Source organism: Pezoporus flaviventris, unplaced genomic scaffold (assembly GCF_033815535.1).
Source record: "Pezoporus flaviventris isolate CSIRO_AGI_PZ_B2104156 unplaced genomic scaffold, CSIRO_AGI_Pfla_v1 ptg000057l, whole genome shotgun sequence".
Taxonomy (NCBI): Eukaryota; Metazoa; Chordata; class Aves; order Psittaciformes; family Psittacidae; genus Pezoporus; species Pezoporus flaviventris.
In genome coordinates this window covers 4,772,768-4,789,036 of record NW_026892605.1, presented here as the reverse complement: position 1 = coordinate 4,789,036, position 16,269 = coordinate 4,772,768, and the positions used below count along the sequence as shown (strand labels likewise).

At 39.7% G+C, this 16,269-nt stretch overlaps 1 protein-coding gene across 1 annotated transcript in view; it reads right to left on the bottom strand.

Annotated features, from left to right (window-relative positions):
• The window catches only part of FGF10 (fibroblast growth factor 10), a 59,753-nt gene extending 44,638 nt beyond the window's left edge, over positions 1–15,115 (bottom strand). Inside the window, exon 1 of the mRNA XM_061469432.1 lies at positions 14,560–15,115. Within this exon, the coding sequence (XP_061325416.1) occupies positions 14,560–14,896 (337 nt within the window). The 5' untranslated portion in view covers positions 14,897–15,115. The remainder of the gene's footprint in view (positions 1–14,559) is intronic.
• Positions 15,116–16,269: the final 1,154 nt, after the last annotated feature.

Here is a 16,269-nt window from a genome sequence, read left to right as displayed (position 1 = left end):
TTTTTTCAATGTCAAAGATGTTTCTCCTGCCTTTCTGTAGGCAACTTTCTTCTGTTCCTGAGTGAATAACTTTTCTTCAGTTAAATCTCTCCTAAACCCTTACTCATACATAAAAGCTTAACAGCATGAGACGGAAGCAACTAAAATTAGGAATTTAGAATCTATACGCAAAATAGTCTGGTTTTCAGACTGTGTACTTCCAAAAGGACACACTCTCCAGCTGTTATCTATAGTGAATACATTAACAGCACTTAAAACATTTATCTTTTATGATAAAACAAATGCAGTTCTCAAACTCTTACAAAAGATAGCTTATGGGTTCCCAGCAGCTCTTAGCTTTGCTCATGAAGAACAACTCGTTTTCAAACATTGACAATTTTCTTGACTCCACTGGTTGACATTTTTACCAAGAGAGGACATTTACCAATACATCTGTCTTCAGACAGAATTGTCTGCTGTTTCTTTTCAATCACTTCTGTAGACTTTCTTATACTTTCTGTATCTTCACCTAGTCTTAAAGTTGTCACTTAATCTGTCATACATCTACATCTATGTTGGAGACGTATGATGCTATACAAATTAAATAGTATTATACCTTACCCTGCAAGTTCCATTTTTATAAGAACATGAATATCATCCTTTGTATTGTGAACATAAAATAAGGAATAAAGAATCCGTTCAGGGATTTCTGGTGGAATAAGCATGAATCAAGATAAAAGAGAGAAAATCCTGGTCTTTAAACTTTCTGCTAAAATTCCCTCTCTTGAGGAAGGGGAAAATAACACAGCCATATTTCAAGATTTGGTTAGCTAATATCTGTGGAGAAGAAAAAGTCTAACATTGAAAAGCAAACCTCAGATCTGTAGCACAGTATTTCTAGATTTTCTTTAACACTTAAGAATTTTAACTAATCCTTGCTTTCATTTTTGCTGCAACTCAACAAACTTTCTGCCACTACTTATCAAAAGCATACATGGAGTTACTGTTCCAAGTATCAGTGTACCACTACATTAAAACAGTCTGTTGGCCTAACATAGGACTCTGTAATACTGTCTTTTTCTAGAGTCCTTATCCAGTTGAAACGTTTACCTTACCATATCAGTTATTTTTGTTTGGAGATATTTTAACTTTTTGTTCCTAATGGAAGCCAGTTAGAAAAAAGAGGGTGAGGGGTTAAACATACATCTGGTCTCCCTATTTAACATAGAGGTTTATTTTTTGCGTGTTGCTGATGATAATTTGGGGGGGGGGGGGGGGAGGGAGAGACAAAAGGAAAAGTAAAACTTCCCTGCCGTAGCACTTGTATATTTTGTTATGAAAATGGCAGCCTCCATTTCTCATTTGACATATGAGATAGCTCTGCCATAAACCCCTGTATTTTTTAGCTTTCTGTTTAATTGTTGGAGCCAAGAAAAGGAGGTGAAGAAATAAGACAGATCTTTCTTCGGCTGATACTGTTTAAAAAGTAGGCAAGCATGGCTCTCATTATATTTAAGTGAATTAGCCTGTTTCCTTTAAAAAAGAAGGGAGGGGGAGGGTGGGAGTAGGAGAGATTAACAAGCCACCAAGGGCCTGCTGTAAGATTTTGACACTTTTAGTGGCTTGTGACATATGACTTGTGAGTATCAGCTCTCCTTCAAAATCAGAAAACAAATCTATAATTTGGATAAGGAATGAAAAAAAGAAACAGCAAAAAACTCTGCTACAAGGTCATGTTAACCACGATTCATTAGCAAGGTATTTATTGGAACAAGGGAATGAGATATGATCTTTAACTAAACTCTGAAATTATTATTAAATATCTGGAAGTCTCTAACATTTATCATCCTTTCCTAGCTAAAGCACATGTGATGGACCTCCTGAAGACATTAATCTAATGTGTCCAAATACTGCAATAATGACACAAATTTCTACCTGTTCTCAAGATGTTTCACATCATGAGCTTTTACATCATAAAATCAATACAGAAAGGTCTCAGAGGAGCTTACAGAAATAGCTGCACAACTATTACACCTGAAAATGTAAGCGTACTTTTCAATTAGGGCCCTTTCAGGTTCTTCGGAAACTTCATCTTAAGCAGTACATAACTTGCATCATCATACAATCTACCCTTCTATTATGTCTGTGAGTTTGTAACAGGAGTTTTGCATGTAGAACTTCTATAGCTTGGCACACAAAACACATGTATAAATGAAGAGCTTACATAGATATTTATGACTGGTTACTGTGAAAAGCAGAAAGATTCTGAAACTACCACGAAAAAATATTTAGTTGAAAAAATAACAATATGAATATTAGAAAATGCCAGACTGAAGTTTACTCAAACACCAAACTTATGTTCCCATCACCATTAAGGTCTTAATGAGAAGCACCTGGTAACCTCAACTTTAACTGAGGTAACAGGAAGTAGTTAGATGTTTTACGTACTGGTTTTCCTGCTCATCATCACAGATACAACTTGAGTCTGCAGTGGTGTGTGAGCAGAGGTATCCTGACATCTGTAATTCCTTTTCTAGGGGTTTTAAACTGATTATAGTCTGGAGGTCCCTAGATAAGAGTGCTGTCTAATACTTCCTCCATCCACACAGTGGCTGGTTGGAGTTTTTTTTAGCATTATTGAATTTGATACTTCAGACAGCACTAAAGATATTCCTAAATATAAGCACTGGGGTTTGCCTTTTTTTTTTTTTTTTTAATTTCATTTTTGACACAGGAGTTACTGCAATTCAGTCTGTACTAAAAGCTACATCAGTCTTGTTATGTCCTGAGTACAGCTGGAAACAAAAGGTTACATCTTGTTTACCTTTATGGTCTACTGTTTAAATTTATAAAATCAGCAAAAAAAAAAAAGGAACAGTTCCACAGAAAAATTATTACAGATATTTTACAATAGTGTTTGTCTCCAAATCCTCATCTTTACAAAGTGTTTCCTGTTTCATAAGCAGAATCATCTGCAAGCAGAGTCCACAAATGCATGTGTGGTAGAACTGAAGGAATAAAGCAAGCATGGTGAATTTTGAGCAAATCTGGATAATGCTTTGAGGAATTATTTGGTGTGTGGTCTGAGGCAAGAAGCCACAGAGAGGCGGAAGTTAATCTTATGTTCTCCCCAGCTGCAGATATGTTCTTTTCAGAGCAGGCTGCAGGAGGAAACACAGAAGAAATGACCAAGAGACCAGATTAATTCCACATGAGCCAAGTGTCAGCCTCATTATGTGTTTTCACTAAAGTTGAAAAGACTTTAACTTGGATGGCTGTCATTTCAAAGAGGAGTTGTGACATGTAAAAGTAACTGTAATAAATTAAGCTGAAAGAATAATGTCTGTAACACTAAAGGGAAAGTATCAATAATAATTAATTATAATAATAGTAATAACATGGTAATAAAAGAAATAAAAAAAAAAATTCCAGTAGTTCAACAGCAACACATTGGCAGCATTTCATGGAAATTAGGGTAGTCTTAAAAATATATAATAGGGCCAAGTACAATAAATATGAGATGGAGGTCATATGCTCAGATTTCTTTGACTGATAAGCCTACAGTAAAGAGAGTGAAATAACAATTATATTTTAAGTGTTTAATCATGGAGATAATATAGGTCCTTGAGCTGAAACCTCTTAATATTCATACTCTTAAAGCAAAACAAATTTTGACATCACTCATGATTATAATGTTCATACAGCACAATCAGTTCTAGAACTCAGCTTGACAGAAGGACAGATCCAATTTGTGCCTAGACCCATGCTGTCTGGTTAGAAGCTGTTTTGTTGTTAACTTTTGTATTATGCTATGCAACAAATTTGTTGAGTAATCTTGACAGAGTGCTTGCAAGAGAGTCTACAGAATACGTATTTTTTTTCCCCTTGGGAATCTTAAGCTTTTTCTGGTCAAAGGACAAACATCTAAGTGTGCTAGAGTTAAGAATTAAGCCTAATCTTTCCTGTTCTATAGGATGACAAAACTGCCCTTGCTATTCCTTACATCCAAACCTTTCTGTAAAAAGAGAATGATTACCCTCTGGGCAGGCTTTTTTTCCCCTGGCACTCACCACAGTGTTACTGGTGTGCTTCACAAATAATTTGCTTTCATAACACCCTTGCTCTTGCAGGAAGTACTACTATCCTCATTTTGTAAGCAGCAAAAAGCCAGAGAGATTAGAGTCAAATACATTGAAAGATTTTGAGGTACAATGGATAACATATATAGGACCTGATATTTCATCATATTAGTACTTTATGGCTAATGAACCCTAAGTTCAAAGTTTAGTTCCCTCAAGCTATCCTTGTGCCAAATTTTCAGTCTTTTTCCCTCTCCCCTAAAGAAGATTCCTCCTCTGTGTTGCTTGATCACTGTGAGGAGCACAAGGAACTCAGAATGAGTCCCCCTGCTGCCTTTTTATGCTGAGGATATCTTCACAGCACATGGTGAAGGATATGAGCCTTTAGTTTCCCACATCCTACATCATTATTCCAGCCCTTAAGCATTTCTGTCTTGTTTCGATAAAAATTTAAAAAAAAAAAAGAAAAAAAATTCACTGTGGTCATCTTTCTAGATCTTTCAGAATTTTTTGGAAGTTCAAAATTCCACAAACTCTTCTACAAACTTGTGTTGGACTTTTTCTTTCCCAACCAATTCAGTTGCAATCTTAACACACTAGCTGTTCTATGAGCTATGTGCAGCTGAAATGCACTTCCTCATTCAAAGCAATGTATTTTATACACTGTATTTACTAACAGTAATCTTTCTGTCTTCCATACAGTGACCTAAAAATGTTTTAGCAATGTCAATAAATTCAGTCTTATAGCTCTTAATACACAGTTATCATCAGCTTTGAAGCAATTGGCAGTCACTGTTCTTGACTGGTTTACGCCATATGAGAAAAGTACCAAGGAATAACTAATTAATATATAGCTGTTACATAATTTAAATACCATGGGATGTACAGATTGGGTTCCAATTACTACTCCTCAGGTTATTCACGTACATGAAGCTGTGAAGAAATATCTTTACATAGTACTTTGAAAAGAGGTTTTTGTTAGTATTGCCCCCCTCCCCCTGTCCTCCAGTATCTCCCACTGTATATTGTCAGTACGAAACATCACCATTGCCAGGATAAATAGAATTGCCAGTCTGGATAGAACTGCCAGTCTGCATGATCCCAGTATTTCCCTTCATGCTCCTTAACCTAGGACTACCCACAAAGCAAAGCCTAAGGGAAGGAGCAAAACTGCTTGAATCGAATCTAATTTGGACCTCAGAAAGGCATAATTTGCACCTTCCAGTGCTAACCTTAGTAAATTTTGTTTTATCTGTTTAAGTGGTGTAAACTATGCATTGCCCTAAAAAGTGAGTCATTGCTTGTGTGCACTCATGGGTGCCTGGAAGCAGAGGTGATGCTGGTCTGTGAATAAAGCAAACAGGCATGACAGTAAATTTTACCGTTGGTAATAATCAGCACACTTACATATGTTCCTTCACCCAGCATCTTCACCTGTAAGAAGCTGAAACAGTTATAACTTCCTTCCATTTCTCACATGCTAGTCACTTTCTAAACTATTTTTGTCAGAACCAGGTGAAGTGATAATTTACAGAGTTTGGATGTCTGGTCAGAACACCCAGTGAAATTCAGCTCTTACTAATGTCCCTCTTCAATTTACACACAATGGAGCCTTAGCCTAGCCCTCTGGCCAAATTGCCTGCTGCTGACCCAGCCAGCTGCTAAGGGTACCACCAAAACCACATATGTGCCTTCTACAGGAGGGGGTTATCTTTTCAGCATCTAACAAGCAGACTAACAAAAATTGGCCACAGCTCGGCTCATGTGGCTAGCTCTAGACTGCTTCTGCTGCATCTTTTCATACTATCACTAGTTTTGCAGTTACGGATCCTCAGTGAGTGCCCAGTTGCTGTATTGCAGTTATTAGCACTAGTGTTTTGAAAGGAAAAGTGTCCTGCCATCAGAATGTGAGCCACATGCACCACTCTGCTTCCCCCAAGACAGAGAAGGGCACAGTGAAGTCAGATAAGGTTATAGTTCAGGGGGAGGTTTTCATTAGCCTCCTTGTCTCCATACGTCCTAAGCAGAGACTAAGCAGGTACTTAATTTGGCTGGGAGAGGTACTTCCAGATGAGTATGGTTTACATTTCTAATGTTTACATCCAAGAAAACCACAGAGGCAAAATGTATAACTGGGAAATCAACAGAACAAAGTTTGTTCTCAGTGTAAATCAAAAGACTGTTTCATTGATCATCAGGAATATTAGCATCTCCTGAAAGATCATAAAAATGTATGAAATAAAGGCATCAAAACTGCAGTCTGATAAAACACACTTCATATTACAGTCATCCCATATTCTAGTCTAGTCTGTATATTCCCTTTCTCACTGTAGTAAAAAACTTGTAACTATGTAACTACTTTAAATCTTAAAGATAAGCTAACAAAATATGACTCGCTAACATACCAGTCAAAAAAATACCTTAGTCCACTTGTAACCCTATTCCATCCTCAGAAGATTAAAACACCTAGAAGTTTAGAATATCTTTCTGTCCTTCATATGTTTCTCATAACAAATATTGTTGATAGTACTGGCATAGTAAAATTTGAAAAAAATTTGAAGAAAACCCAAACAAAATACCAGCTTTTTCATCAGTAACAGTGGTTTGCTTGTGGCTCTTTCAAATAGCACTATATGTGAGGGCAAATTTGCCCATCTTTCTGCTTGCAAGTAGTCTGTAGTGACTTTGACACTAAGAATGAAGTAGATTATTAATCCTCTTGAAGAGGACAGGATGAAGAAAATCGCAGAGCGTGTACCTCGTAGTGTCTAGCATCTACAGTACTATAGATAAGTACCACAGATATCTATAGTATCTATCAGAGAAGACAATGAAATTGGGAGTGGGAAGAGTTTATATTCCAATTCTAAGTACACACTTAGACAAATTCAACAGGCACCTTAATGGCTTCATAGGTTCAGTCTGTGAGCAAACCAATGATGCAGTGAGATGACATGGGACAATTCCATCACCAATAGTCCACTGCTGCCAAAATGGGTAAGTCACACTCCTCCTCTCCCCACTTCTCTCCCACTCACGACACATGCTACACCTATTTCTTTCTTGTCATTCTTTCTAGTGTTGCTCTGGGACTTGTCACGCTTCCCATCCCCTTCCTCTAATGTGAACACGATATAATTTATTTACGCCCAGCCTTCACTTAGAACCGTAACTTAAATCCCAACTAAACAACATCCTGAATGCTTCGTCATTCCTTTCCCAACTCCCACACAGACTGCCTACAGCTGCACAGATGTGCATCAGGAGCCTGAAAGAAAACTTGTATGTTCTTTATTTATATGCAATATTTGAACCTCTAATATCAGTGGCAGAGGAAGGAAGAGCAACTGGGCTCCTCAAATCCCCCATTTTCACTTCTGCTCCCCACGTAGGAAGAGGAGTCAGGAACTGTGAAAACCAACTAAGTTTTTGTCCCAAGTATATGTTTTCCACCACGGAAGGAGTAGGCATCATATTGCTTTCCTAAATCAAGGTTTATGAAAGACCCGATCACTGGTTTTATATAAAATTTATGAACATTCATGTTTCTACTGTCTGTAGACTTTTCCTCTTTTGCACAACACCAAAATTATGGAAGAGGGAATGGAGAAAATGAGTGAAATTTTTTTGTGACTTTTCAACATTTCCTTTTTCTTGAAAGTCAGCTTTGGTGCATATGAAAATTCCCATTTAACTGTAGAAGATATACACTACTGAAAAATTATTTAGAGGTAAACGTGAAAAGGGACAGGCTAATAATTCTTTAGGCTAACTATAAAATAGAATGCTTTGCCGCTGACATTGTGAGTATATCAATCCAGTAATTGGATGCACGTGTTAGGAGCAGTAAAAAGGCACTGTCCAGTTGTCCACCTTACATGGGAATCTACTTTGAGTGTATTCTTTGATTTACTGTTGCAATTAGAATGGAATGTTCAAAGTAAGAACACAAGTGACCTAATTTAAAAACAAAGAGTGCCTTTAAAGCCATTATTTAAAGTGTGACCTGGCTCACTTGTAACCATTTCTTTCCCCTCCAACTTCCATTTGTTGCACTGTATTCATGAAGTAGCATAATCAGTTTTAATAATCCACTCATCTAACGAATTCAGTTGTAATATCCATTCAGTGATTAAAGGTTAAGCCACTTCCTCCTCACTCCTACCCTTGAAGATTTTAATTTTCTTCATGAACAGAGTTCTCCCACACTGAATTTTCAAAACTTCATGCAACAAACACTGTTTCCTATGTCCTTTTTACTCTGTTGCAACTAATAGAGCTCTTTTACAACAAACTGGCACTACAAACAGAAACAATACAGCTAAGGAAGGATATTTATAGTTAACAGAACTAGTGTTTACAAGTCCCATTGACTACTTTCCCTTGTTCAAAGCATCTGAGCAATGAAAGGCTGAAATATATTAAAATATTGTATCAAGTTGTTGAAACACAAGAAGGAGTTGTTTGGTAGGTACACACAGACTAGCGATACCAACACACTTATCAACCAAAAAACTATATATGGGCTAACATTAACTGAGTGAATTCTTTATTTCTTAACTAGTAATTTCATTTTTATAAGCCAAAGCAAGCAAAGGTTACTTTTCCATGCAATCTTATCTAGCTGATGGTGGTTGTAAATGCTGATAAACATTCAAACTATCTGCACTATTCAAAATGGCAAAGAAGTCATTAGATGATAAACCCAGAATAATAGGCTAAGGTAGCTCAGTATCTTATGGCAACTGCAAGCAATGGTAGCAAGTGTTCAAATTTTACAAATTGGAATTTCAGCTCAGTGATATTTTACAGAAGGTGGCACTGGTTCAGAAAGTTCTTCAGGAAACTGTGAAAACAAATAAAATGGGACATGAAGGGAGCATTAACAAATCCCAAGTCAACCAAATAATTTCTTTGCTTTGCTGACACTATTTCTATAGTCCTAAATATTAAGCTTTACAAGCACAATATTGTTTACAAAGAGGTTTTTTCCCTATTTAGAACCTTCCTTGTACAACTGTATTTCTTGCTCAGACTAAAAGTCAAGAATCCACCACAACAGGAGATGTTGCTCTATGTTCATACAGGTACCTGCTATTTTTAACTTAAGATACACAGGTTAACAAGATTTGCTCACAGAATGGTTTTTCTTCTTCCAAAATGAAAGACTCTGCAGAATAAATGAAAACTCCCCTATTGCAGGATCTGATCTGACTCCCATTTGAAGTGAAAAGGCCCCTATTCACACACACAGCTCAAAGACATCTGAAAGTCATCTTAGAATGCCTTATTTCAAAATAGAGGATCTTATCCTATGAGTGAATGCATCCAAGATGTTTCAGAAGTGTAAGCACATATTCTATATTGCTCACTCAGCTAATGCCATCTTCAAGGGAAGTTTCACTGAGCCACCTGAGAACCCTCCTATTAAAACAGCAACACAGCATCTATAAGCCTGCATGCCCCTTGATTTCTTTCTTCTGAGGTTTTAAGATCAAACTTCCAATTACCCCCATTTTTATTTTTTTTTCTAAAAGTGGCTATAAGTTAGATTTATGAAGACAAAAAGACCTCTTACAACTGTGTATTTTGAACAGATTTATGACAGGACTACAGTATCAGCATGGAGGGTCCACAAGGCAGGAATGCAGTAAGGGTAACATGAAAGTGTCATGTAGATGTTAAATAGCACAATTCTTTCCACATTCATAAATCCTAGGTGTCTAAGGTTGTATATTGCTGGTTATAAATTATGTGAGTTCTGCAGAAGAAAAAAAAGCCTTAAAGTGAGAAATCATCTCCATGAGAACTTACCCATTTTGTATTAAAGAATTTCCAAGTACTTCACTGAAACAGTATTATTTCCTATTTAAAGTCTTTTGGTTGCTTAAAAAGTAAACCAGATACCTATGGAGAATAAAACAACAAAACATATATGCCTACTAATCAGTCTTCAGACACACAGGGAAAAGTTCTCACATTAATTTACAAACATGAGTTCATAAGGAGTTGATAAGCCCCAAAAGGTGGTTTCAAAAATGTTTAGTAGGAAAATAGCACATTTTACCAAGTATTCCAGTCTGGTTTGAGCTTTACAGCTGAGGTTAAGGGACCTAATAAGCTTTATGATTTCATTACGCCTGAGGTATAGTAAAAAAAATTAGTATCAAACTGAGTATACTTAATCAAAACACATTTAATGCTGTTTTTATGTATATAACCACAAATACAACACAAACCTGTATTTATATGTCATGCGTACAAACACACACTTAAACTCTTGATAATAACGTTCAGCATTTCTAGAAGACTGGTTGTTTACAATCTTTTGGGCTACACAATGGGGCTTAGAATTTTCTTGCTACAGTCACTGAGTTGCTAATCTGATCCCACAATAACTAAAGTAAAACCAAAGACTGTTAGGGACTTCAGCAGATCCTAAAGCTATGTATAAAAGATAATTGCATACTCAGGGAAAAACCTGGAATAGGTTAGCTGGTGAGAAGTAGCTAATTATTTCATGCTAGGTCCCTCAGTAAACACTTTTACTCTGCAACTGCAGTGCCTTTGCACTGTTTGGATTAATTCACTTTGGATGCCTAGAAGGCCGATTAATAGAATCTTGGTTGGTGTAAGATCTTTCAGCTTTCCTTGGTGTAAATTAGCTCACACAGCTGAGGCTCCAGCCCCTTCTTGTCCACCTTCTTTGACCGAGCAGAGGTGACACTAGACAGTGGCTGTACCGCCATCTACTGTAGGTTTTTAATAGCACTACTTGGTCTACGCTCGCAGAAATCGCCGCACCAATTCCTCCCACTAACATCCAAGCTCAATGACATAGTCTCCGTTCCCTAAACACGTACTTAAATAATGGCCTGATCCTGCAATCCTTGCTCAGGCAGGACTCCCCCCTACAGACTTCTGGTTGGCTGCTACTAATCAAGCATTGAATATTGTGCTACTGTTCTTCAGCTACTAAGATCTGTTCTATAAATTAGAAATCTGTGCTTCATAGCATTATAAACAGTTGTTTTAAAAGTCAACTGAAAATAGTATAATGCTGGAAAATACATTCAGATTTTCCTGAACCAGCTTATCATGTGTTCCACAGCCTGACGAATGCTATTCATTAAACCCAAATTTTCACTACCTTCAAGAAAGCTTTCTGCAAAACACTTCAAGTGAAGTCAGAATCTGCACACATGCAGCTCTTTCTCAGTTTAATATATGGCTTAAGCTTCTCTTGGTCATCCCAGGCCTCAAGTTATACTGAAAACTTCTGTAATTCCTCTTTGGATGTTTTTTTGGTTTTGTTTTGTCCCGTCCCCACAACTACTTAAGTCACAAGAAAGCAGTACAGATCTCCTTATTCATGCATACAAATGACTGTCAAGAAGAGGGGCAAGAAACTTCACAGCTGTGGTGTTGAGGGATGAGGTAGTCCCAAACTGCATTTTGAGGACAAAACTTGATATGCAAGGAACTATAAACCAAAACCTAAAAAGCATCCTACTTCTATCTAGTGACACACACCCTCTAGCTATGCTAAATGCTGTTAAGTTCCCCCAGCCTCCTGACAAAGTACTCAGAAGCCACCTTTGTTCCCATTACCCGATAGGTAGAGAAAAGCTGATGGAATAGTTAAAAGCAATCAAGTTGGAAAACATCTGCCAGAGTAAACTTTAATTTAGCACACTCTACACAATATTTATAAAGAAAATCTATGAATGCTGCTTGAGTCATTTAAAAGCTGGAGACTAAATTCTGTTTTCTGAATGTTTATTCTGACTCTCCAACTGTTCTTCTTGACAGTGCTTAATTGGCAGACAGCCACGAAAGCTGTTGTCTAATTACACAACATATAGTGATCTTACAGCCCTACAGATAAGGCTTTACTGCAGCATAAATGGATTTTAAACATTAGCATACGAGAAAAAGAAAATTAGCTTCCAAATGAGGATATTTCAAAGTCTTGTGTGTCAATAGCCACTATTACTTAGGAAAGCATAATTTTGAAAGAGGAACTTAGAGAGTAATGATTTTTTATGTTAAATGGGCTACAATGTAGTTGGCTGGGTGGTTAACTCTATGCATGGTGGAGTTCTAGTCATACCTAATTATGTATTTTAGACTATCTTAAAGATACAATATATCTGCATGGATTCAGTCCAGCTGGGGGTTATGGAAGTGTTATGATGGCAGAGCTACACATGAGGTTATGAAAAGAATAGCTTTTGTGAATCACCTGCAACATTTTGCTATAGAGACACCCTTGAAATAAAGGCACATTAAACATATTCTTAAATTGTCTCAGGCTAGGTACTTCTGCAGAATATACAATATCACATTGCAGATTATAATGACTGCTAAGGAACATAAGTCAAACAGGTTTATCTTCTGCTAACAAGATCCTAATTGTTTTGTATTAAAAGATGTTGTACTCTACATCTGACTCTGCGATTTAAGTGTGGTTAGCCAGTTACAAGTTTTAAGATGATGGGAGTTCTTTCTTCACTGCACATAAAATTGAGGGACAGGATACAACTATGTATAATAAAGGCATTGTTTTGTTTTTATATGAAAAAAAATACATTCTCCTCTCTTTCAGCAGATACTCTGCAGATGTGACAATGATGATATCACTGAGAATGACAGTTCTCTTTCTGGTGTACTGACTGAAGAACTAGGGAAAGAGAATCATACCACACAGTTGCAGGGGGTTGTTCTTGCATGCAGACTTAACAAATAGAAAGATGTATACATGAATTTCAGCGTAGCTTACCTTTTCTTGGTAAGATCTTGCAGAAGCTCTTGCACGTGTGCAACTGAACAGCTCTGCTGGTTAAGTGGGACTGCTCAGAGCATTAGTTACTTCTCTGAGTACACTGTTGTCAGATTGGGCTCCTTACACAGAATGGCTTGATGCTCTCAGAGGAGTTTTCAGAATCCCACTTTAGGGGAATTATGACATCCTCCTCCACAAACAAAATTAATCTAAGAAATACAGTGCTAAGACCTCATTCCAAACAAATACAAAGTGAAGCCTTTGTCAAACCTTTGTTTTTCAAGAACTTGGCTTCCTATGAAATACAGACAGGGAGGCGGTAAGATTCAGCTGCTTTGGCACCTAAAGCTTGTACAAACATTAAACGTGTGATAAAGTATGAAGCTGCAAGGTGGAGCAAGTGAAGTAGTGACATACGATACTGCAGCCTTCTCCTCCCTGTTTCTAAGCCTATACTACATGTACTTAAGAGAAATACAACTGAATTAACAGTAATGTCTATCACGCGGCATAGCAACCTGCTGAAGAACTCCATACTTTACACGTTAGCTAACAAGGGATCTACTTAAGTTCCCAGGTTTATCTGGATTTATATAAACCAACTCAAGAACCAAAACGTGGTTTTCCACCACTGAAGTGGGTCAAGAGAGTTTCCTCCAACAGTGGCATAACAGCATGCTCCTATAGTGGGATGTAGTCACATGAGAGTTACAATACAATATATTTTGGTTTGCTACATACAGTTACTTCAGTTTGAGATTACACAAAAGGAAAACTGAATAAAGGCTACATTTCTAGCACTGACAGTGAAAAATACATTACCAGAAGCCAGTTAGTACTAAAAACCTAGTTAGTGCTACAGAAAACTTCAGCCATGGAGACAGCCATATGACTTTTGCTTTGAAATACTTTCTAAAAAAAAAACAAAAACAAAACCAAACAAAAAAACCCACCCAAAACAAAAAAAAAAACACAAAACCAAACAAAAAATTCCCAACCAGAAACCCATCCGACAATGAAACGCGTGTGAGGTCTAAGGGAAGGCCGCCTCACATGTTTACAATGGGGCAGCAGCGGTACGGCGGCGCTGCCGCCCCGGAGCGGCGGGGCGCACTCCAGGGACGCAGCAGGCACCGGCATCGTCGCACCGCGGGTGGCTCCGCGGCACAGCACCGGCTGCCGAGCCCGCCGGGCACCCCCACGGCGGACAGCACACTCGGGGCAAAGACCCAGCCCTCGGAGCAGCCCCTGCTCCTGGCTGGAGAGAGGGCAGCGGGAGAGACAGATCTTAATGCTGCTCAGGGAGAAGAGCGTGTGTGTGTGCGTGTGGGAAAACGATGCATTGTTTCAATACAGCGTTCTCGTCAAGACACTCGTATGACAGGGGATAATGATTTTCAGATTCGGGAGACAATGCCCCACCCCCCCCTCCGCCCCGCTCCGCGCCACATCCTTACAAATCTTTCTAATTTGCATTTCTGCCAGGCAAAGAAACAAACCGTGCTCGGTGAAGGCATTTGCAGAACAAATGTAACCGGAGAGATCTGCAGATATGGCCTGGCGAGGAGCGTAGTCCCTGAGGAGCCCACCCTCCGTTCCCCTGCCGAGCCGTCACCTTCCCCTTCCTTTCCCTCCCCGGCTCGGGATTGCGGGGCCGGGGCTTCCGCCGCCGGGCGCTTGGCTCGGGGGGCAGCGCACCGGCAGAGTCGTACTTACTGAAGGGGCAGTTCTCCTTCTTGGTGCCGCTGACCTTGCCGTTCTTCTCGATCTTGAGAAAGTACTTGTTGTAAGAGTAGAGCTTCCTCTTGCGCACATCTCCTTGGAGGTGATTGTAGCTCCGCACGTGTCTCCCCGCACTGGAAGGAGAGGAGAAGGACGAGGGGAAGGAGGAGGATGATGAAGAAGAAGAGTTGGTGGCCTCCGGGGACAGCATGTCCTGGCTGAGGTCATGGCAGGTGACAGGCACAGAAGACACCAAGAAGAGCAGCAGTAAGCAGCAACAAGGCAGGTGGGAAGAGGCTGAGGCACCATTTATCAGTATCCATTTGCACATTGTACTGAAACTCTGGGCGCTGGAAAATGTCTTATCAAATGAAACATACTGGAAGGGTAAAACCTGGTAAAAAGCAAGTGGCGAGCCGGTGGTTGCTGCTTCTGGTTAGATTCCTCTGAGCTCTGATCTGGCCTGAAGTAAGTGTACCAACATCCATAACTCAGGGGACAAATCGCCTCAGAAGTTTCTGCCTTTTAATCCTTCGAGTCCTCCCTCAGAAAAAAGGCTGTTGGATTTTTTTTTTTTTTTGGGGGGGGGGGATTGCTGTGGTTAATCCTCTTTCCTTATTCTCTTCCCTCTCCACCCCCCCCCACAAGCACATACACTCCCCAACCTGGTTGGAGACTTCCCAGTAGTTATTTTGTTCTCTTCCTCACTCCTTTCTTCACCATCTTAGATGCAGAAAGGTCTGAAAAATAGATGACACCAAAGTGAACAACAATAACAACAACAACAAAAATAATGAGAGGAAAGGGGTGCCAGGAGGGATTTTTCACTCATACCCCTTACAAACGCACTCACACTTTGTGGCTTTGCACCTTCTTCTGATCCCCACCCTCTCGCCTTTTGCAAATCCCAAACCAGTTGCACGACACGTCCTTTCTCACTGACAACCCCAGAGCAGGGATTGTCTTTGTTTTGCTTTGAATCCTCCAGAACAGTATTAAAAAACAATAAAAAAAAAAAATCGGGGGGGGGGGAACCCGAACTTGTTCCCCCCTCTTCCCTTTCTCCCCCCTCCTTGGGTTGTAAACAGGTTGGAAGTTGTAGCCTAAATGTCAGCGAATACAAGTCAGAGGTGGGATGTGCCTCTGGTGGTCAACCCTTATTTGCAGGGGGTCAAACAGCAGTGGGACATCTGAAACCCGTTTGCAGCTGGAGCGAGCGGTGCCTGCTGCGGACGCAGCCCCGGGAGCTGCCCTCGTTTCCTCTCGCGCTGCAGCGGCAGCCGCCGCCGCTGCCTTCGGCTCGCTGCTAATTGCTCCTAAAGCGTCCTTCTCCTCGGAGCGCCGGCCACCAGCATGGTTTAGAGACTCATGCTTTACTAATTTCCCTGTCCTCCAGGCTGAACCAATCCCCTCCAGAGAAGCTTCCCTCCCCCTCCACCCCTACTCTCCCCCCTCGCCCCCCCCCCCCCCCCCCCCCCGAAAATAGAAACTTGTTTCCTAGCGGAGGATTTTATTTTATTTTTTTGGCAGTGAAGTGATTGAGAAAGCCACCTGGAGCTTGTTGCCTGCTAGATCTCCCCCTCCCCCCCGCTGGAGGAGGGGTTGGGTGGAGAGGTTGGAAAGAAGTGTATACTACAGGCAGACCCTGGAAAAACAGATTATATGCTGGTCAGAGAGAGTAAAAAGGGAATAGGCATAATTAGC